Raw genomic sequence first — 22,784 nt, 5'->3', positions numbered from 1 at the left:
TCTGTAGAGTGCTTAGAACAGTGCCTAGCTCATAAGTACTATTAGGTATTAATTATTCTTAAAGGCATACAAAGATGAATAAGAAGGATCCCTTTCTCAAGTACTGATATGTGCTTTCCTTGTATAAATATACTTATTGGCAAATTCTTAGTCTTCTTAGTTCCCCTCAATCTAACCTTTTCCCTACACACGCTCCCTCCCCCTTTAATGAGACTGTCTAGCTGTATATGAGCTGCAGACTGGTATTAATATTTAACAGCCACATCTTTTTTGTTAATAAGATATCTTCCCTAATTTCCATTGTGTCACTTAAGTCAGTTTATCGTAACTCTCAACTCTAAAGCTCTAATTCTTATGAACTTGAATCCCAGGTCGGCCACTGGCAGCAGCCACTGTCACCACACCGCCTCCTCAGCCTCCACCAGCCGAGAGCAAACCTCGCTTTCCATCACCGCCCTCCGCCTACGTCGGAGGATGGAAGCCGGCCAGGCCCCTGCACGTAAACATCTCCCCGGGCCCGCCCACCCAAAACGTGCCGCTCTAGCACTGCACCTACGGCCTCTCCATCTCTATGATATCCTCTTCCTGTTTCCTAGTGTTGCATGACGGGAGAAAGAGTCGGCTTCCCGGGAGGGGAGCGCTGGGAACAGCGTGAGTCGGAACTCCATTTCCCGGCGTGCCTCGCGGCGGTCGCTGAACCCGCCGGCGGGAGGCCGGTTCCGGTTGCATCAGCGTGGGATACACGGCGAAATGAGACTGTTCGTGAGCGAGGGTGCCCCGGGGAGCCTGCCGGTGCTGGCCGCGGCCCGGAGGGCCCAGGGCAGAGCGGAGCTGCTCATCAGCACTGTAGGCCCCGAAGGTAGTGGGGATGGTGCTGGTGGGCGGGGCGTGAGGGGGCGCAGGACCGAAACACGCCCGACACCCACCCCGCAGTTGTCTTCGCCAGCCCCCACCTCCTACCACGCGCTCCTGTCATCCTTCTCCCCCATTATCCTTGTTCACCCCATTCCCTCTTCCCTCCTGGTCACATCTTTCATCAGGCCCTTCCCTTAATTACCTTTAGCATACCCTTCCCTCATCCCTCGCCTCCCCTCCTTCATGTTCCAGGACCCCGCCTCACCCCAGCGAACCTCTCTGCCCCCTTTCCAGCCTTCTCTCACACCTACCAGGCACTCCCCCCCACACACACTCTCTAGTCACTCGCGGGACAACCCCCAGGCACTCCTTTGTCATTCTTAAGAAACCCTGCTCTCCTTTCCTAAAACACAGAGCCACACACACACACTCCTTTGGGTTTACCTCTTCTCATTCCCAGCCAACTGATTGGGTGACTTTTAAGCGGTTCTCTTAATTTCCTTCTGCCACTGTTATCTCAGTTCTTGGCTGCAGCACTATCCCAATGCCACCACCTCCTCTCTTCAGTCCCCATCTGTTGTTTCCAGCTGGCAGTCTCAGCTGAACACCTGCTGGTCTCTCCGGCTAGTTCTGGACCCACCCCTTTTCAGTGGTCCTATCCTGGAACCTCTGGGTTGAGACTGCCCATCTTTCTTCCCTTTTTCCCTGAACAATGCGGGGTTGTCCTTCTGAGTTGACAAAGTATTTCTTTTCTTATCCCTGTTTTTCACCCGTTTTCCTCTCCTGCATCAGAGTGTGTGGTCCCGTTCCTGACCCAGCCTAAGATCCCTGTCTTGCAACTGGATAGTGGCAACTACCTCTTCTCCACTAGTGCGATCTGCCGGTCAGTATTGGTCCTTGATGCGGGGAGGGGGCTGAATCAAATCAGGGCTTACTGTTCTCTGTGCAGCCTTATTTGCAACCACTGTGGGGTGAGAAATGGGCTGGACAAATGGGCCCCTCTAATTCCACCTTCTGTTGTTCTCTCTCTGGGCAGATACTTCTTTCTGTTATCTGGCTGGGAGCAAGATGACCTCACCAACCAGTGGCTGGAATGGGAAGTGACAGAGCTGCAGGTGGGACTGAGACATGGGGATGGCAGGCAGGCCCTTGCTCTGCATGGCCGTCCTGACCCATGCCTCCCACATTTTAGCCAGCTTTGTCTGCTGCCCTGTACTGTTTAGTGGTCCAAGGCAAGAAAGGGGAAGATGTTCTTGGCCCCGTCCGGAGAGCTCTGACTCACATTGACCACAGCTTGAGTCATCGGAGCTGTCCTTTCTTGGCTGGGGTGAGTTGGGCCTTGAGATGGGGGGGAAGGCTGTATGGTATAAGAATTAAGAAGGAAGACTGTAGGGCCGGCCCCGTGGCTTAGCGGTTGAGTGCTGGCGGCCTGGGTTCGGATCCTGGGCGCTCACCGACACGCCACTTCTCCGGCCATGCTGAGGCAGCGCCCCGCATACAGCAGCTAGAAGGATGTGCAGCTATGACATACAACTATCTACTGGGGCTTTGGGGGGAAAATAAATAAATAAATAAAATCTTTAAAAAAAAAAAAAAAAGAAGGAAGACTGTATTCAGAGTGTTCAAACCACCACACTGCCACTTTTACTAGCCATGTAATCTTGCAAAATCACTCAACTCTCTAATCTTCAATTTTGTTCGTCTTTGAAATGGGGGTAATATTAGTACCACCTCATTGGGTTATTGTGAGGATTAAGTGAGATGATTTAAAGTGCTTAACACAGTACTTGACACATTGTAAGTACTTATGAAATGCTGGTTATTATTATATCTATTGGGAAGAAAATAAGTGTCTCACCTGTGTACCTTTTTCTTTTCTTTCCTCAACAAAGGAGACGGAATCTCTAGCTGACATTGTTTTGTGGGGAGCGCTATACCCATTACTCCAAGACCCAGCCTACCTCCCTGGTGAGAACTGTGCATATCACTCCACCTCCAACCCCAACCCTAGGAGCTTGGTGTAGGGGTTACTAGAATATTGAGGACTCACTTTGAGGTGTAGCTTGACAGGGCAGCTATAGCAGAAAGATGGCTGAAGGAACTGGGGAAGGCAACTGGAGAAACTTCATGAAGAAGGGGAGGAGGTCCACTCCTGCCTGGCGATTCTAGGTCTTGCTGATTCCGTCTTTTCTCCCATGCCCACAGAGGAGCTTGGTGCCTTGCACAGCTGGTTCCAGACACTGAGTTCTCAGGAGCCATGTCAGCGAGCGGCAGAGACTGTGCTGAAGCAGCAGGGTGTCCTGGCCCTCCGGCCCTACCTCCAAAAGCAGCCCCAGCCCAGCTCCCTTCAGGGGAGGGCTGTCAGCAATGAGCCTGAGGTTTGGAACAGAGCAGAGGGGTCCCCACAGAGCCTCAGTGCCTGAGATGGGGATGGCTTGGAGAGGGACTTTAACATGGCCACTAACTTACTCAGTTGTTGGAGAGCAAGGAGAGTTTCTTTGCTCTTTGGCCCCCCTCACTTGATGAGGGATTCTGTCCACTCTTCATAGGAGGAGGAGCTGGCTACCTTGTCTGAGGAGGAGATCACCATGGCTGTAACTGCTTGGGAGAAGGGACTGGGAAGCTTGCCCCCGCTTCGGCCACAGCAGAATCCAGTGTGAGTAGGCATGGACGAGTGGGGCTTGGTTTCTTTAATGGAAATTATTGATAGAGCCAGTACCTACCTGCCGAGTCCCCTTTGCAGAGAGAATTTTCCATTCTCTCTGTTATTCTTAAATCTCTCTCTTTTTTTTTTTAAATTTTATTCTTCCTTATCATTTTGGACACCGTCAGTCAGTCCCATCTGCACCCATGTTTGTAGCTACTTTTTAACCCACTGACAGCACCTGAATCTGTTTTTTGAGTCCAGATCTCTATCCTGAGCTCCAGACATGTTTGTTGTATTATCCCCTAGATCCCTCCACCTGCACAGGCATTACAAACTCAACATGTCCAAAAGCAAACCTATGATCTTCCCTGCCAGCCTCTCTTTCTCCTTTATTCATTTGCTCTAGTGAATGACCCCCACCTTCTACCTGAAAATCCAAGCCAGAAATCTTGATGTCATCTGCACCCTTCCCTCTTCCCTTCTGGTGTCATTTATTCCATTACCAAGTCATTGATTCTAAGTAGTCCTTGAATCCGTCCTTCTCCTCCCTGTCCTCTCTGCTGCCACCTTAGATCAGGCTTCACCATCTCTTCCCTTCTGTTTCCCTGCCACCCCGTGCTCCACACTGCCACCAGAGTGACTGCTGAGACCTGCACATATCATCATCTCCCTTCTTTTTGGAATTCTGCAGACGGTTCCTTTGTGTGCTTCATGATCTGGCCCCTGCTTGCATGCTGAGCATCATGTGTTATCACTCTGCTGCTACATTAAGACACACGCACACACAGATTTTTCCATCAAAATGAAATATTTTTAACTCTGAGCCTGTTGACATTGAGTAAAGATTTGAGCGTCACTCCTCGTCAGGCGCGTGTGCTAGGAGCCAGGTATGCAGAAGGGAACAAAATGGACAGACCTCTGCTCTCGTGGAACTTTGAGGCTAGTAGGATATACAGATATTTAAAAAACTGTCGCACAAATGTATAATTACAAGTTTCTGTAAGGCCTATGAAGAAAAAGAATAGGGTGCTGTGAGAGAAATATCACAGGAGGTTAGCTTAGAGGCCTCTCTAAAAAAGTGGCATTTGAACTAAGACTTGCAAGATGAGTAGGTGTTAGTCAGTAGGGGGAAGGCTGGGAAGGGTGTCTCATATAGAGGAAACCTCATGTGCAAAGGCCTGAGGAACAAGAGAGTTGGGCTCTTTTTAACTAATTGGTTGACAGTGGCTGGAGGCTGGTCAGTCAAGGATCAGATGGGTGAAGATGAGTTTTGAGAGGGAGGCAGGCTGAGATCATACCATACCTGATGTCTTAGCACATGCTGTTCCTTCTCCCTGGAATGCCTGCACCTTACCTACCTGATGGACAGTTGTCACTCCAGACACCAGCTCTGTTATTTCCTTCTCTACAGAGCTTGAGACAGCCTTAAGTGCTTCATCTTCTGGGAGCTCCCATTGTCATATTATGTTGTAATTGCCTCTTTACATGTCTGTCTGCTCACTAACCTGTAAGCTTATTGAAGGTAGAGACTATCTTTCATGTGGCCCAGTTTCTAGCACAGGGCCACGTGTTTGGTAGATATTGATAAAATTTGAATGAATTAATGAAACTCCGTCCATTCGCTCATTTTGAGTACCTATCGTGGATTCAGTTTAGTACTAAGCACTGTGGAGGTAAGAAAGACAAAGAGATAGACTTTCTCAGGTATCTATACAGGCTAACACGTTTAAATGCATATGCAGAGGAGGAAACGATTGGTGTTGAAGACCCTGTATAGAGCCAAACCAAGCTGTCTTCTGTGCTTTTCCTTCTGACTGAAAGACATCCCCAGTGTCTTGATCAGGCAAATTTCCACCCATTCTTAAGGCCCAACTCAAGTAGTTCTGCCTCTGTGAGGTCTTCTCTTAATCTTAGGCTGGAGTGCATGCTTGCCTTCCTTCAAACTCCTTTGGCACCTTGTACCTCTCATTGCACACATCCCAGTCAGCAGTTACATAATAGAATGTAACCCCACTGAGGGCAGAACTCTGGCCTACTCACCTTTATATCTAGCATGTAGATGTAAAGCACACTCATAATGAGAGAGAAGTTATGGGGTAACACAGAAGGAGCACCACAGAGTGTGCCACAAAGTGGTTAGGGGCTCGGGATACAAGGATGACTTGGTGGAAGGCTGGTCATCAGGGAAGGATGGCTTGCCTGAGGAGCTGATTTCTAAGCTGGATTTCAGAGAAAATGATGGTATTCAGGAGAAATTAGTGAGATCTTTTGTGAGGAAATTCCAGGAAGTTGTTGGGACATCTGACCGGATATATCGCAGCAGCTGAGAAGAGGGGGTGAGGTTAATGTGAAGGACTAATTTGAGTCTTTGTTAGTAGTAGAAACTCTGGGAATCAGGGAGCTCTCAGGATGCCCAGAGTTGAAAGACACAGTAAATGATGGGGGCCAGTGAGTGTAGGTTGAGAGTGGTTGGACAGATGAAAGGATCCCTGCTGGGGGGTCGGTGCTAAAGAGGGGGATGGACACACGATGTGTGCAGCTGAGCTGTGGAGGATGATGAAGCATGAAAAGAATAGTGGATTGAGTGACTTCAGACAGCAGATTGAGTGACATGACTAGGAAAGATCCCAGAAAAGTGGGGAGGAGAGGGGGGCTACAAAGGCAGTAGTTGGTGCCTCCTGGTTTCAGTCAGGCCATTAACAAATGAAGGCCATTAGCAAATGGTTAGGGCGAGAAGAGGCAAGGGGTACAAAAGGACTTGGGAAGATTTGTATATGGGGTGGTGAGCTGTAAGAATTTCAGGCAGTGACTAGAGGTAATATTAACATAGCACCTGGGAAGAAGGAGAGAGGTCAGCGCTGGGAAAGTGTTTTTGGGTGACATCAGAGTCCAGAGTCCAGGGACTAGTGAGTGATGGTGTTGGATGGAGCCTAGGGAGAGTTTTGTCAAGACCTGGGAGGTTGGAGCCTGAGAACGAGCTAATGGAAAGGAAGCAGTCACCATGGTAAAGAGGGACGGAGATCAGTGTTGGAATGAGGCTCCTTCGGAGCAATACACGAGGCTTGTTCACTGTGGGCAGGGCCCTGTACTTGTGACTATAGAGGATCTAATGGCTTTTGGGGGAATTTGCGGTCCTGTGGGTTTGTGTGAGAAAAGACTTCAGATGTACATGACCCTCTGACAGTGGAACACATCTGGTCTGGGTGTTCTGTGCCCTGCTGGTCCCTCTCGCGTCTCGCCATGGACTGTTCTCTTCCTCCTTCCCTACCAGGTTGCCTGTGCCTGGGGAAAGGAATGTGCTCATCACCAGCGCCCTCCCTTATGTCAACAATGTCCCCCACCTTGGAAACATCATTGGTTGCGTGCTCAGTGCTGACGTCTTTGCCAGGTGGAGCCAGCTGCAGCGTGGAGGGGAGAGCTCCTGAGGGGAGCAGTGGGCCCCGAGGGAATAGGATGCCTCAAGGGTGGAGGCTGGAGGGATCCTGGGGCTATGGGAGGGGCTGAGATGGGGCCCTCCATGATCACCATGTTCCCTTTCAGGTACTCCCGCCTCCGCCAGTGGAACACCCTCTATCTGTGTGGGACAGATGAGTACGGTACAGCGACAGAGACCAAGGCTATGGAGGAGGGTCTAACCCCCCAGGAGATCTGCGACAAGTACCATGCCATCCATGCCGACATCTACCGCTGGTTTAATATCTCCTTTGATATTTTTGGCCGCACCACCACTCCACAGCAGACCAAGTACGTTTCCTCTAATGAGGTAGAAATGGAGGGTGAAGGCTGGGCTGGGGCAGTGAGAATATCCTGGAGACAGAGAAATCAAGATGGTTGTCTAGGCACTCCCCCTTCACTTAGGATCTGAGTATTGCCCTGAATTAAGGGGTTCACTGTGTGCAGAAGCCTGTGAGTGCAGAAGCAGGAGCAGCCAAGGGAGGGAAGAGATAGGAGTTAGGCTCATGGGAAGTATCTGCCTTCTCTCTACTGCCTTCCTCCTCCCTGGTTGCCATGGAGTCTTAGGACATTCCCTCCCACTCCTGTGTGTGTTCAGAGCAAACGTACTCATGCTTCCTCTGCCTGATATTCATCCTTAGAAAAGCTCTACATAGTAGACAAGCTGCCAGCTGATAGTGCTGTGTGGTTTAGCAGTTGGACTGATTTAATTTTAATTTTTAGAACATATTAAAGAACAGTGTAGTCCTATCTCTTTGGAGATGTTTGTTAATGAAGAATACAAAACAGATAAGTCTGTATTTAACAGAAACAAATTCTAAAGTATTGAGGGAAGAGATTGTGGGGGGAGTTGGGGAATATGTGTGAGGGGCCTGGGCTCATCCAATCACACTCCCTAAAGACAACTAGACGGCCTTTGCCTTGAGAGTCCTTCTGCCTGATTTCTTTGGCACTTGGACTGAAGGAGTTTGAGTCCAAGGTGGAGTGGCAGGAGGGAGGGGTGCACCACTTCCTCTGACTTCCTCTGACCTGTCCCTCCCCTGTTCTTGCTCCTCGCCAGAATCACCCAGGACATCTTCCAGCGGCTGTTTGCCCGAGGTTTTGTGCTGCAGGATACTATGGAGCAGCTGCGGTGTGAGCACTGCGCCCGCTTCCTTGCGGACCGCTTTGTGGAGGGCGTGTGTCCCTTCTGTGGCTACGAAGAGGCCCGCGGCGACCAGTGTGACAAGTGTGGCAAGCTTATCAATGCCATTGAGCTCAAGGTGAGAGGAGGGTATCATAGGAGCCTGGAAGGAGACAATCTCTATTCTTGTCCCATTCAGGATTTTTGTTTAGCATTCAAGACCTTTCATCAATGGCTTTTTCTCAGCAGCTTGTCCTTCAGTCCACTGGATAAAGACTCACTGGGCATTGTCTTTGTGCTTAGCCCTGTGCTGGGAAATAGACAAGTCACGTTTATACTTTGCCACCTTGTTCCTACTTTAGACCACCCGATCTGCATTTGTTTAGTTCTTTCTCTTTTCCATAAACGCCATATCTTCTACTTGTATTTACTCGTTTGTTAATTTATTTATTCATTCATTTATCCTGCAAACATTTTTTGATTCCTTACAATAGGCCAGTGACAGTTTCAGGTGCTAAGGATGTAGCAGTGAACAAGACAGACTTTTATCTAGTGTGGGGAGGAGACCAGCACTAAACAAGACAGGAATATAATTGTAGAATAAACTCTCGGGAAGGATGTGATAGTGAGTTTTGGGTAGATTTAAGCTCGGTGATTAGGGAAGGGCTTTCAGAGGAGGTAACATTTGAACTGAGAGTTTAACTGAAGAATGAGAAGGAGCAAGCCAAGTGATGAGTGGGGTTAAGAGTGTTCCAAGCAGAAGGACCACGAGTGCAAAGGCCCAAAGCAGCAAAGAGCTGAAAAGGCGTAATGGAAAAGTACCTGTAGGGCCGGCCCCGTGGCTTAGCGGTTAAGTGTGCGTGCTCCACTGCTGGCGGCCCGGGTTCGGATCCCGGGTTCGCACCGATGCACCGCTTCTCCGGCCATGCTGAGACTGCGTCCCACATACAGCAACTAGAAGAATGTGCAACTATGACATACAACTATCTACTGGGGCTTTGGGGGGGAAAAATAAATAAATAAATAATGGGGAAAAAAATAGTAACTAGAATAAAATATACAAATGGGAAAAGTACCTGTAGCATAGTGAGTGAGAGGGAAGGTGACTTCAGACGAGGTCAGAGAGGTAGGCAGTGACCAGATTGCCAGGGCCTGGTAAGCCATTGCGGGAGTTGAATGGCAGGCTGCTCTGTGGAAAATGGATGGGAGGGAAGCAAGACAGAAAGTGGGGAGACCGGTTTGGAGGCTAGAGTGGTTGCCCAGTGGATGACAGTGGCTTGAATTAGGTCAGAAGCAGTGGAAATGAAAAAAAAAGAAAAGAAGGATTCGAGATACTCTTTAGAGGCAGACTGTAGAACTGGATAGACTGGAATTCGGGCTGAGCGGAAGCCAGGAAAACCGTGACTTGTAAGTTTTTGGCTTGAGTAGGTTGGGGAGACATCTAGGAACATGGGCAAGATTGGATGAAGAGCAGGCTTTCGGGTGGAATGCAGTGATACCCTTTAGGTCTGTTAGGGTTGAGATGCCCGTTAGACGTCCGGGGAGAGACTCTAGGTAGGCAGTTGGATGTAGGTGTGTGGAGTCAGGAGAGGTCATAAGAGAGTTAGATTTTTCTCACCTTCTAAACCCAAATCAAGGGGCCGGACTTGTGGCGTAGTGGTGAAGTCCCCGTGCTCCGCTTCTGAGGCCCGGGGTTCGCCAGTTTGGATCCTGGGTGTGGACCCTACGCACCGTTCATCAAGCCGTGCTGAGGCCACGTCTCACGTAGAGCAACTAGAAGGATGTACAATTATGATATACAACTGTCTGCTGGGGCTTGGGGGAGAAAAAAGGAAAAAAAGGAGGAAGATTGGCAACAGATGTTAGCTCAGGGCCAGTCTTCCTCCCCCCCCAAAAAATAAATAAATAAACCCAGATCCAAACTCACTTGGGAGCTTTCCTTGATTAGCCCCACCTAACTGTTTATTCCTTTAGCCATCACCCTTCAGTGTTGGTATAGTCCATTTGAACCATGAAAATAAGTATTTCCCGACATTTTGCTTTGTAAAGGTCTACTCTTGTTTCTTGTGCAAGCCGTCTCCCTCACTTGATTGTCACTTCTTCAAGGAGAGGAGCTGTGTGTCGCTCCTTCCTCCCCTCACACAGCTGCGTACAGTGCATGCTCTGTGCCTTGCCTGTGCTCAGAGGGTGCTTTTGCCTGGTCTTTGGAGTGATAGGACAGAGACGTGAAACTAACAAATGTCCTGCTCTGCAGACTTGAGTCTCTGGGTTTAGAGAAGGCCAGGTAGTTGGTGAGTTGGCTGGGTGCCAGCATGAAGCTAAGCCAGATGGCAGACTGGGAAGCTCACCCCTCAGCCTCTCCCCTTGCCTAGAAGCTCCCCCCAGCCTGCACTGCTCATCCTGACTGCCCCACCTCATGTCACCCCTTCTCTTGAATTTCCCTTCACAGAAGCCTCAGTGTAAAGTCTGCCGGTCGTGCCCTGTGGTGAAGTCCTCTCAGCACCTGTTCCTGGACCTGCCTAAGGTAATGGGCCTTCCCACCACCTCGTCTGCATGGCCTCTTCTGCCCCCACTGCCTCGGCCTTGCATCTGTACCAGATCACTCGCAAGTGTTTTTAGTTTCCACTTAAAAATTATACATTGTAAAAGGGTGGAACAGATTAAAGGGCACAAAGTGAGAGGCTCAGGCCCACTTGCCAGAGGTATTTACTGCTGCTCACTTTCCTTCGTGTCTGTTCAGAAATAGCATATGCATGTGAGAATATTTGTATGTCTTTTTTGTTTTCTTAATACAAATTAGATCATAGCACCCATATTCTTCTGCAACCTACTTTCTTTCTTTTACTTTGCAATGTGCCTTGACCAATTTTCCACGTTAGTAGATTTGCCTCCTTTTTTTTCTTTTTTAACTTTTTATTTGGAAGTAATTTCAGGCTCACAAAGAAAGTTGCAAGAATAAATAGTTGCTTGAACAAAGAACCTCATGTTCTTTACCCAGATTCACTAGTTAAGGTTTTCCTCCATTTGCTTTAGAATATTCTCTGACTCCACGTATAAATATATATGTACATATATGTCCTCTTTATTCTTAAATACTTCAATGTGTGTTTCTTGCATAACCACAATAAAGTTAATAGCTTCAAGAAATTTAACATTGATATAGTTGTCTTACTATCCATATTCCAATTTTGTTAATCATTCGAATAATATCCTTTATAGCATTATTTTTCCTTTAGTACAGAATCTAGCTCAGGATGGTGTATTACATTTAGTTTTTGTATCTCTTTAGTTTCCTTTAATGTGAAACAGTTCCTCAGCCTTTCTTTATCTTTTATGACATTAACAGTTTTTAAGAATGTAGGCCCTGACCTCCTTTTTAAAATTGAGTATTCCTCATTTTGGATTTCTTGGGTGTTTCCTCATGGTTAGATTCAGGTTATGCATCCTTAGTTGGAAAACTACATGAATGATACTGTGTCCTTTCCAGAGGCAACTGATGGCCATTTTCCCCTCACTGGTGTTGTTAATTTTGTTTAGTCAAGGTGTTACTCAGTTTCTCTGCTGTATAATTAATATTTTCCCTCTGCAACTTATAAGCAGTCTATGGGAATACAATTTAAGACCATGAAGACACCCTGCTCTTCACTGAGAGGTTCCCTCTACATTTCACATCCACTTATTTCATCATTCTTACCTGGACCAGTTTTCATTAAGATTCTCCAACTCTACCACTCCTTCCACATTCACCCTCCTCCTTCATTCCCTCATTTAGTTGTCTATTTATTATCACTGTGGACTCGTGGATTCCTATTTTTTCGATGGTTTATAATTTATTCCTGTCCTCAATTATTTTCATGTTCCAGTTGTCCCTTATTTGGCCAGTGGGAGCCTCTTCAAAATCGTTTCCCTGTGTATTTTTGAGATCTCCCACCATTTTTTAAGTTCTTCCTTGTTTTCTGGCATAACCATATTCTAGATTTCATCTTCTTCCAGCCTTGGAATCAGCCATTTCTCCACAAAACTCTAGTTCATTTTAGTAGGGAACAACATTTGAGACCAAGGTTTGGGTGCTCTGTGTGCTCACTGCTGCTGGGGTGCCTTTGCTCTAGTCCTTTAGCAAAGAGAGTTAGGCATTTCGGTTCATGCTGACACCTGCGATCCCAGTCTCTCCCCACAGGGTTCTTCCTCATTCTCCCTCGTTTCCTGTGTATCTCCCTTCTTCCACAGTAAGTGCCCTGGTTCCCAACAACATTCACTCATTTGCTCAATCCTATAATACACCTAAAAATAATTTCAGAATGGCTTCACTCATTCCACTACAAAACAACCTGCTGAAAAGAGTTTAGGGTTTGTTGGCAGTCCTGCCCCTTCCCCCCAACTGAGGGTGTATAATCAAATAGTGTGTTCAGAATTGTCTTAGATTAGTTTTCTCTCCCGTTAGTGTGGTTATGTTACTGAAATAGGTTAATAAGTTTGGTTCATTTGCTTTTCGTTTTTTTTTTTCCCTCTCTTTGTCCTTGTTAATTTAATTTTATTTATTGAACATGTAAAACATCAATATCCTTCTAAAAATCAAAACCATACAAAAAGGTATACTCAGAGAAGTGTCGTTCCCTTTCTGTCCCTGCCACCTTGTTCTCCCATCTCCTGTAGGTGATCAACTTCGTTTTCTGATTTATTCTTAGTGTGTTTATTTTTGTAAAGACAAGCTTTATGTATATGAATAAAGATAAACAGAGATATATGTATGTTTTCTTATTTCCCCTTATACAAAATATAGCATATTGTGTATATTCTTGTTCATTTTGTCTTTGTCACCTAACAGTATGTTCTGGAAATCACTCCCCATCAGATCACTCTATATCAGTCCATAGAGATCATCCTTATTTTTTTTTTTTTTTTTTTTTAACAGCTGCATAGTACTCCATTCTGTGTATGTACCGTAGTTTATTTAAGCAATTTCCTGTGTCACCATTTAGGTAGTTTCCAGTGTTTTGCATTTACAAATAATGTTGCAGTGAATTACCTTGTGCGTATGTATTTTTGTATTGTTGGAAGTGTGTCTTCAGGATAAATTCCTTAAAAGTGATCACTTGCTGTGTCAAGGGTAAATGCATATCTAGTTTACTGCCCCATTTTCCTCAGTGGGTGTTGTTCCATTTTGCATTCCCACCAGCAATGCGTGAGTGAACCTGTTCCCTCAGAGCCTCACCAGCAGAGTAGATTGTCAGGCTTCAGAATCACATAAACCATTCCTTAAAAAAGATTTATCTTTGTTTTTCTGCTTACAAAAGTGATATAAGCTTGTTTTTAAAATTTCAGATAGAAATATATGGTATAAAAATGAATGTTTCCCATAATCCCATCTGAGAATAATGCACTAATATATATTTTCCTTCAAAATGTTTTCTGGGTTTATAATAATCTGTGTATTATTACTTATTTTTATAATAATTGGATTATATCCTTTGTTATTGTTTTGCAGTTTGTTTTATTTAATTAATAATGTGTCTCGGAGATATTTACATGGCAATACATATAGGTCTGCCTCACTCTTTTTAATGGCCTTATAAAAGTATTTCATTGTATTGATATACCATATTTCTTTTGAACCACGGGAATTAGTTTCAGTTTTTCGCTATGATGAACAGTGCACCTGATATACACATCTATACACTCTTGTGTGAATATTTCTGTTGAAAAAAATTCTGGAAGTGGAATTGCTGTGTCAAAGTCATGAGTCTTTTAATTTTAATTCTGTATTGCCAAACTGCTCCAAAAAGGCTGTACCTATTTATCCTTACGCAAACTATGTATGAGACTGTCCTAAATCAGCCCTCTGTCTGCCTCTGCTATCTCAGCTGGAAGGGCGACTGGAGGAGTGGTTGGAGAAGACATTGCCTGGCAGTGACTGGACACCCAATGCCTGGTTCATCATTCGTTCTTGGCTTCGGGATGGCCTAAGGCCACGCTGCATAACCCGAGACCTCAGATGGGGAACCCCTGTACCCTTAGAAGGTTTTGAGGAGAAGGTAAAAACCCTCTGCTTTACTCATGTCTCATTCAGCCTTGGGGTTGACACCCTGAGCTAGCAGAATAGACTGTTGATGATGTCTTGTTTCAGTCTGAGACTTTGGGTTGGTGAACTTCTCCCATTGTTTTTTCATCCTACCATGTCTCTCTCCTCCTGACCCTCCAGGTATTCTATGTCTGGTTTGATGCCACTATTGGCTACCTGTCCATCACAGCCAACTACACAGACCAGTGGGAGAGATGGTGGAAGAACCCAGAGCAAGTGAGCAGTTCTTGGTTAGCCTGTCTGTGGGGAGGGTGCGTGTGTGTGTGTGTGTGTGTGTGTCTGTGTGAGAGGGGTGGGTAGGTGAGGGTTGAGTATCTGTTCTTTCTTGGGCCTTTGAAGAAGATCTCAGGAGCTCAGCCTCCCCACTATATTCCATAGGTGAGCCTATATCAGTTCATGGCCAAAGACAACGTTCCCTTCCATGGCTTAGTCTTTCCTTGTTCAGCCCTTGGAGCTGAGGACAACTACACCTTGGTCAAACACCTCATTGCTACAGGTACCCTGGGAGACTGGAGATGGGGGTGTTCCTGGGGAATGAGGGCTGAGGCAGTACTTGGGAGAAGATTCTGGAGGTCCTGAATTAGGAGTTGAGATGAAATAGGAAATAATTGGAACATGAGAACTCAACCCAGAAGAGGGAAACAAGAACCTGAAGAAAGCAAAAGTCCAAAGCTAAAACTTTGTAATGGTAGAAGCAAAGGGAAAAAAGGCCAGAATGGAGAGGAAGGATCTCCCAAGTCCTGTGCAGGCCAGCTACTCAAGGAGAGGTGTCGCTGGACACCCAAGAGCTGAGGCTGAGGGAGAGGAAAGCAGAGTTAGTGAGTCAGAGAGGGAAGGGTGTGATTTGAGCAGATGGTTCTCATTCTCCTTTTCTGTCCAGAGTACCTGAACTACGAGGACGGGAAATTCTCTAAGAGCCGGGGTGTGGGAGTGTTTGGGGACATGGCCCAGGACACAGGGATCCCTGCTGACATCTGGCGCTTCTATCTACTATACATTCGGCCTGAGGGCCAGGACAGTGCCTTCTCCTGGACAGACATGTTGCACAAGAATAATTCGGAGCTGCTTAACAACCTGGGCAACTTCATCAACAGGTGGGACTTGGTGAGGGGTCAGAGTCAGAAAAGGAACTGGGCTGACTCTGCTCCATGAGATGGGAATACAGAGAGGGCTGGTAAATGGGCAGGAGGCTGTGAGGGATCGGGAGGACAATGTGGAAAGTGGATTTCTATCCATTGGGATCTGCTCCTAGAAACCAGTACGCTGTGTGTGCTTGGGGGACGTTAGTTGTAGAAACGTGATTTAGCAAAGTTGGTCACAAAGTGAATTTTTGGGGATTGCTTTTTTATTAATGTTCCTTATAGAATTGGAGGTGTATGCTCTCCTAGCAAAAAAGTTCACTTGCAGACCATTGAAAAGTTTTGCAGAAGAAAGGGGTTATTTGAGTGAAGGGTAGGAGACTTCTGCTGTACTCTTCGGAGTTTTTGTTGCTTTAGGCTCACATTCCACTCTTGGTCCCTATCTCAGCTGTTCTGCAATCTAAGAAAATATCCTCCATGGCTTCCTACCCTCTCAGGTTTGGTCATTAACCACATTTAACAGATAATCTCTACTAGAGTATTTGTTTGACAGCAATTAACATATATTTCAACTTGATCATGCTAAGTATTAACTTTTTTTTTTTTTGTGTGAGGAAGATCAGCCCTGAGCTAACATCCATGCTAATCCTCCTGTTTTTGCTGAGGAAGACCGGCTCTGAGCTAACATCTATTGCCAATCCTCCTCCTTTTTTTTTCCCCAGAGCCCCACTAGATAGTTGTACGTCATAGTTGCACATCCTTCTAGTTGCTGTATGTGGGACGCGGCCTCAGCATGGCTGGAGAAGCGGTGCGTCGGTGCGCGCCCGGGATCCGAACCCGGGCTGCCAGTAGCGGAGCGCGTGCATTTAACCGCTAAGCCACGGGGCCGGCCCCTAAGTATTAACTTCTTAAAAGTAGAATGAACAGTTTCTTAACTGTCAGGTTTCTTTAAATAAGGGATATCTGTATGTAAAATGTTTGTTATGTATAGAGTCATATTCTTAGGGGAGGGAGAATAAAGAGTCAATTTGTTAAGCTTTGCCTTCCAGCTTGAGGGAAGCAGGAGGTGTCAGTTCTGACAGAATGTAGAATTATGAAAATCAGGTCAGATTTCTCTAAGGAGACTGGACAGTAACTCCTCTTTTCTCTCCCCTCTCCTTCCCTACTCCCATCAAGAGCTGGGATGTTTGTGTCTAAGTTCTTTGGGGGTTACGTGCCCGAGATGGTGCTTACCTCTGACGATCAGCGCCTGCTGGCCCATGTCACCCTGGAGCTCCAGCACTATCACCAGCTGCTAGAGAAGGTTCGGTAAGGAACCTACACCTCTGTCTCACCTCAGTGATCTGCTGCATGCTGAGAGCCCCATAGTGGTCCCTCTAGGACCTTACACCTTGCCTCCCTGCTTCCTAGGATCCGGGATGCCTTACGTAGTATCCTCACCATCTCTCGCCATGGCAACCAATACATTCAGGTGAATGAGCCCTGGAAGCGGATTAAAGGCAGTGAAGCTGACAGGTAGGTCAGGAGGTAGGGTTGGCTACAGGAGTAAAGTGGTCTGTAGGCTGTGTCCTCTTGGAGGTCCTGACTAATCTCTCTTCTTCCTCAGGCAGCGGGCAGGGACAGTGACAGGCTTGGCAGTGAATATAGCTGCCTTGCTGTCCGTCATGCTCCAGCCTTACATGCCCACGGTTAGTGCCACCATCCAGGCCCAGCTGCAGCTCCCACCTCCAGCCTGCAGTATCCTGCCCACAAGCTTCCTTTGTACCTTACCAGCAGGACACCAGATTGGCACCGTAGGTCTCAGAGTTGGAAGAGCCAGGGTGTCTTACAATTGTTCCCTTTGCCATGCAGCCTTTGGGGAGGGCTCAGAGAATTTACTTTGGGCATGGGACTCTCACAGCTGTTCCCTGAACCCCTTCCCCACTGACCCCACTCTGCACTTGGGCTTGTTTCTGGTCTTGGTTCACAGGCCCAGCATTACCTGTAGCCTTTTTATCCTCATTGCTTTTCATGTCAGAACCCAGTCCCTGGCACATGAAACTAACTGGTATACAACAGATGTTTGAGGAAACACCATGGTCACCTGGTCTCCATACTGCTGAGAGGCAGTGAGCAGGCAGAATCCCGGGGGGCCATTTCCTCTTGGACACAGATGATAAAGTTCGTACACCTCTAAGCTTTTGCATCAACCTCACGTCATTAAATAGTTTAAATGATCTGTGACCCTACTAATACTTTGGGCTTTCATAGTGAACACCAGTGCTTTTTCTGGATTCTTTACTGGAATCAGCAGGTATTTGCTCAGCATTTCTTCTACAACATTTGGAGTTCCTGAATGTCAGTGATTGGGGTGGGAGAGGCCCTCCGTATAGTCTGGTAGAGTTTATACCTAACCAGTGAATGATTCCGGAATTTTTTTTTCACAGGTCAGCCCCTTGTTTCAAAAATTGGAAAATGACCAGATTGAAAGTTTGAGGCAGCGCTTCGGCGGGGGCCAGGTGAGAAAGCTCAAGACTGTTCTCACCCCGCCACAGCCATAGCGCCCTCTCCTTAGTGTCCCCAAGTAGTCCTCACTCATTTCTTTCCATCTTTTGGTCCTGCTGCTTCCTCACTTGTAGTTTTTCTTTCCTGTCTTAGCTAGAAGAGCCCTTGGAGTTGAAGGTAATCCCTGTCCCCCCAACCCGAGATGTTATACAAACTTGAGGTCAGGGGGATAGTTACGGTGGCAGGTGATAACTCTGTTGTTGTTTCCCAGGCAAAAGTGTCCTCCAAGCCAGCAGTTGCAGAGACTATGACAACCGCTGGACCACAGCAGATACAAGTGCTGATGGAGGAAGTGACAAAACAGGTAGGAAGCAAAGCCCCATGGGAGACTGGACAGCTGAATCCTGAATAGGTCCCCTCTGGTCTCACTGTGTTACCCCACCCCCTCTTCTCGTAGGGCAACATTGTCCGAGAACTGAAAGCACAAAAGGCAGACAAGAACCAGGTTGCTGCAGAGGTGGCTAAACTCTTGGATCTGAAGAAACAGTTGGCTCTAGCTGAGGGGAAACCCCTGGAAACCCCTAAAGGCAAGAAGAAAAAGTGAAAGGGAGAACTTGGGTCAAAGAAAGTCACTTTAATGGTTATGGACAGTAATAAATAAATGTACAATCTCTATATACATGCTGTCGTCTACCCCAAGCTTTCCCCCCCGACTGAATAGATGGGGTTGAGGGTCACATCATTGGCACTCATGAGAAGGTGGTCAGGAGCCACTTCTGGGAAAGGTAGGTAGTGGCTTGAGCAGTGGCCCAAGGGGGAAGTGATGGTCCCCACTGTTCATGCTTGGTGCAGATTAACCATTCGGTCAATCAGAGCCCGGCGAGTCGCCTCCACTTCCCTGGTCAGGCGCTCGATTTCCTGCTTGAGCCGTTCGTTCTCTTCAGCTAGCTTCGCCACTTTCCTTTCGTTCTCTTGTTCTTTCTCTTTCATTCGTTGCTTTCCAGCCCGGGCTGGGGACTGGCCACTCTGTTTCCGTTTCCTGGGTCTTCCTTGATCTTCCTCTTCTTCTTCCTGAGCCAGGGAGCTCTGACTGGAATCCGGAGAGCAAGGGCTCTGGGAGGTGCTTGTGACCTCTGCTGGTCCTGGCTCCTCTGTCAGCCAAGCCAGAGAGGCAGGGTCAAGAGTGGTGAAGGTTTTTGATTCTTCCTTCAAGGAAATGAAGAAAGGTAGGGTAGATATTAGTTGAGAAGGGAAGGGCAACATCCCCCCCAGCTTTAGGCCTAGCCTTCTCACCTCCTCGTTTCCAGGGGATGAGACATAGGTACCCCCATTTTCATCTGAGAACAGCACCTCCTGCAGATCCTCATACCAGGCTTCCAGCTCCCAGCTGGACAGTGTCCCGAAGGAGAAAGGCAGTGACTCAGCTGCCATCTCTGCGGTTGAACCAGCCTCTGCGAAAGTACATACAGTTGTCCCTCAGAATCCTTAGGGAGTTAGTTCCAGGACCCCCCATGGATACAAAATCCAAGGATGCTCAAGTCTCTTATACAAAATGGCATAGTACTGGCATATTTCCTATGCACATCCTCCCATATACTTTTTTTTTTTTTGTGAGGAGATCAGCCCTGTGCTAACATCTGCCAATCCTCTTTTGTTGCCGAGGAAGACTGGCCCTGGGCTAACATCCGTGCCCATCTTCCTCCACCTTATATGGGATGCCGCCACAGCATGGCTTGCCAAGCAGTGCGTCGGTGCGTGCCCGGGATCCGAACCAGCAAACCCTGGGCCACTGCAGTGGAGCGCACGCACTTAACTGCTTGCGCTATGGGGCCGGCCCCCTCCCATATACTTTGAATCATCTCTAGATTAAGTATAATACCTAATACAATGTACATGCTATAAATAGTTGTTATACTGTATTATTTAGGGAATAATGACAAGAAAAAAAGTCTACATATTCAGTACAGATGCAACCATCGTAGGCCTTTCAATCTGTAGTTGGTTGAATCCATGAGGGCTGATGGTACTCAGGATAGTGGGGGATGGGTGGAACAAATGCCACAGATCAGTCAGTATACACCACGGGTCGGCAAACTGGCCCGCTGCCTGTTTTTGTAGATAAAGGTTTATTGGAACACAGGCACATCCATTTATTTACATATTGTTTAGGGCTGCTTTCATGCTACAACAGCAGAGATGAATAGTTGTGACAGAGACTGTGTGGCCCTCAACATGTAAGATATTTACTGTCTGGCCCCTAAAATCTAGCAACCCCTTGTCTATAATAATATTCCCTCCTTGCTTTTGCCCAGCACTTGAAGAAGCAAGTTGTTACGGAATCCTAGTAAAAGTCCTCAGCCCCCCTTGGGAACTCCACTGGTAGTTTCCTGGGGATATTACAAGACTGTTTGGGTTCCTTTCTCCTCCTGTGTGGGGAGCTGGGGCAGACAGTCCTTTGGGTCGGTCTAACCTTGATGGGGACTGAGGTGTGGTAAGACAAACCAGTTATCTCTGTTGGGGCTGACTGCTCACTCAGAGCCAGCTCTCAACTAGGACAGCAAAAGCCTGCTCAGATTCCAACACTCCTCTCCCATCCTCTCTAGGTGCTCTCACAACTTCTTAGGGTCCCAATCCAAGAACCTAAGCAGCATCTCTTAGGAGTTGGTTTTGGGAAAGGGTTAAGTTTACCTGCTTTCAGGTGTGATGATGTATGAAGATACACTTCCTTCTGGAACACTGTGGGGATCAAAGATGAATGTTAGCCATTTTTAGAAGGAGGAGAGGCAGGTTCCTTTACTTTTATCTCCAGCTTCCTTCCTTCCTGTCTTGTAGAGTATGGATAGTTAACGGTCCCTGGAGCCATTTCCAAGGACAGAGGAGAGCCTGACTTCCTTTATTTTTAGTTGCTGACATTTGTAGTCCTGATTACATAATAGCAAAATCCTGGCCAACTCAGCTTTCTCTCAATTCAAGGCAGGCCTGAAGCCTGCCAGGGTCAGGACTGGCCTACAGGGAAGGGAACAAATCGAGTGGCATTCTCCTGATTCCATTCCCACACTAACATCCTCCAGATGTTCATTTCCAGTCCGGGCCTCTCCTGGGACCTCCAACTCTGCTACCTAACTGCTTCCTTGCCATCTCCTTTTGGGTGTCTAATGTTAGGCATCTCTCAGACTTAATATCTCCAACAACAAACTCCTGCTAATCTTCCCCTTCCAAGATCTTCCTCGTCTCAGGAAATGGCAACTTTAGGTACTTAACGTCAAAAATCTTGCTATCATCCTTGATTCCTCTCCTTTCACACCCCACAATGCAATCCAAACCACCAGCAAAATTTCTTAACTCATTCTTCAAAAACCCAGAATCTAAACACTTCTCACCAGCTCCATTGTTTCCCATCTAGATCATCTCTATAGTCTCTCTGATTACTGCAGAAGGTCTCCCAGTTTCTGCTGTTGCCACCCCTCCCGAGTCTATTCATAACACAGCAGCCAGAGTGAGGCTTTTAAAACTTGTTAGGTAATGTCATTCCTCTCTTCAAAACCCTCCAGTGACTTCCAGTTTCACGCATATTAAAGGCTAAAGTCCTTAAATTGACTTAGCAGGCCCTCCACAATCCACTCCTTCCCTGCCCTGCATTTCTCATTGACCACTCTCCCTCTTGCTCACTCTAGTCTAGCCAACTGGCTTCCTGTTCCCTAAAGATACTATGCATGCTCCCTGGAAAGCTCTTCCATATATCTTGATGGCTTACCGCCTTGCCTCTTTATTTAGGTCTTTCATTTAAATGTCACCTCAGTGAGTGAACCCCTGACCTAATGTAAAACTGAAAGCCACTGTGAGCATTCTCTACCCTTCCGTGCTTTAGTTTATTTTCATGGCACTTATCTGTCTACTGTATGCCTCTTTCCACTGAAATGTAAGCTCTGTGAAAGCAGACATTTTCTTCTCTTGTTCATGGATGTATCCTGGGCCCGAAACTGCATGGCACATAGTGGACGCTGGTTAAATATTGATTAGGAATGAGTGGATAAATTCTCCCCCATCTCTTTTATAGGGAAGGGAAGAGGATACCCAGAGGCAGAGCGGTGCTGCCTATCCCTGGGGACTGTAGATGCAATATCACTCTGAGTGTTTCTCTGCAGGGCTGTCCTCCCTGGGGAGCCCTCCTTGCCTTCCAGTGTGTGGGACCTGGCTTTCATCAGCAGTGGAGCTCCAGGCCAGAGGGCTGCAGGGCCAAACAGGGGGCTGGCCTGATGCAATGGTTACACAGAGATTAGCTGGAGACAGGACTGAAAGAAAGAGGCAGGGACCAATCCCAGGAGAAGGACAATACACTAGGGAGACCCCAAATGGCTTCCCACACTTAAAGAGATCCAGGATGCTCTCTTGTGCAAGAAGCCCAGGGACCTCTAGGGGAAAGGGAAGATCCATCTGCATTTCCTGTCCATCGGCACCCCTCTCCCCAAAGGCTTGTGTCAGTCTCTCTGCCAGGGTGCAGAATGGCTGTCCTGTGGAGGGTCCAGGAGCCCCTGATACCGACATGCTCATGCTGGCCCTGAGACGCTGCGGCTGAGACTGGGTTGGGGGTGGAGTAGGGGCAGTGCCGCTGGTGGCAAAGCGGCGGCAGCGGCCTAAGCCATGGTCACCCAGGCTTCTCGGCGCGGGGGTGTGTCCTGCTGCCCCGTCTCCCACCGGACAGGCCTAACGAGGCGGCCTGGGTCAGCAACTGGAGACACTAAATCTCTGAGGGCAGACGGGGCCCCTTCCCCTACAGCACAGAGCAGGGCCTGTGCTCCGGGCAGGGGTGGGATGACGCTGTCGTCCCAAGGGAGAAGAGTCTGTAAGCACCATTCCCGAATAAAGGATTCCCCGCATCCCTCCCTCGGACGGTTGAGGGGGTGGGGCCCCATCCTCAAGAGCGGATGCCTCAATCTAGAAGGGACAACTGGTGTTCGCGAGGATGCGAGGGTAAAAGGTAGATGGGGGATCAGTACTCGCCTCTCTCCTCAGGTTCCGGCTCTGATTTTGGATCTGTGGCTGCCACCCGCTCATCTTCAACAT

At 47.5% G+C, this 22,784-nt stretch overlaps 4 protein-coding genes across 6 annotated transcripts in view; 1 reads left to right on the top strand and 3 right to left on the bottom strand.

The window, feature by feature from the left end:
* The window catches only part of ARHGAP9 (Rho GTPase activating protein 9), an 11,979-nt gene extending 10,555 nt beyond the window's left edge, over window positions 1-1,424 (bottom strand). For both annotated transcript variants that reach the window (XM_058557822.1, XM_058557821.1), the window contains exon 1: window positions 1,300-1,424. Coding sequence is in view for 1 of the 2 variants with exons in the window: in XM_058557821.1 (XP_058413804.1) it covers window positions 1,300-1,309 (10 nt within the window). In the remaining variant the exon portion in view is untranslated. The remainder of the gene's footprint in view (window positions 1-1,299) is intronic.
* MARS1 (methionyl-tRNA synthetase 1) lies at window positions 688-18,397 on the top strand. 2 transcript variants are annotated; one of them, XM_058557817.1, is made up of 22 exons: window positions 688-859; window positions 1,648-1,738; window positions 1,892-1,970; window positions 2,048-2,182; window positions 2,748-2,823; window positions 3,061-3,233; window positions 3,405-3,511; window positions 6,774-6,890; window positions 7,043-7,246; window positions 8,016-8,217; window positions 10,528-10,602; window positions 13,940-14,110; window positions 14,278-14,373; window positions 14,536-14,653; window positions 15,038-15,251; window positions 16,413-16,544; window positions 16,647-16,751; window positions 16,843-17,029; window positions 17,663-17,734; window positions 17,874-17,897; window positions 17,992-18,084; window positions 18,178-18,397. In XM_058557817.1, the coding sequence occupies exons 1-22, from the start codon at window positions 751-753 to the stop codon at window positions 18,322-18,324; spliced, it is 2,727 nt and encodes a 908-aa protein (XP_058413800.1). In that variant the 5' UTR covers window positions 688-750; the 3' UTR covers window positions 18,325-18,397. The 2 variants fall into 2 exon arrangements, with proteins under 2 accessions (XP_058413800.1, XP_058413801.1); XM_058557818.1 differs by lacking the exon at window positions 17,874-17,897 and having other exon boundaries at window positions 689-859.
* On the bottom strand, window positions 18,340-19,151 carry DDIT3 (DNA damage inducible transcript 3). The gene is made up of 2 exons (XM_058557830.1): window positions 19,014-19,151; window positions 18,340-18,926 (listed from the first exon to the last, which is right to left on the bottom strand). Exons 1-2 carry the CDS (start codon window positions 19,149-19,151, stop codon window positions 18,558-18,560), a joined length of 507 nt encoding a protein of 168 aa, XP_058413813.1. The 3' UTR covers window positions 18,340-18,557.
* On the bottom strand, window positions 19,133-22,784 carry LOC131415890 (DDIT3 upstream open reading frame protein). Its single transcript, XM_058557831.1, has 3 exons — window positions 22,722-22,784; window positions 20,409-20,456; window positions 19,133-19,171 (listed from the first exon to the last, which is right to left on the bottom strand). The coding sequence occupies exons 1-2, from the start codon at window positions 22,782-22,784 to the stop codon at window positions 20,415-20,417; spliced, it is 105 nt and encodes a 34-aa protein (XP_058413814.1). The 3' UTR covers window positions 19,133-19,171; window positions 20,409-20,414.

Source organism: Diceros bicornis, chromosome 17, assembly GCF_020826845.1.
Source record: "Diceros bicornis minor isolate mBicDic1 chromosome 17, mDicBic1.mat.cur, whole genome shotgun sequence".
NCBI lineage: Eukaryota > Metazoa > Chordata > Mammalia > Perissodactyla > Rhinocerotidae > Diceros > Diceros bicornis.
Note: the sequence above shows the minus strand (reverse complement) of the source record. Positions and strands in the feature narration are given on the sequence as shown.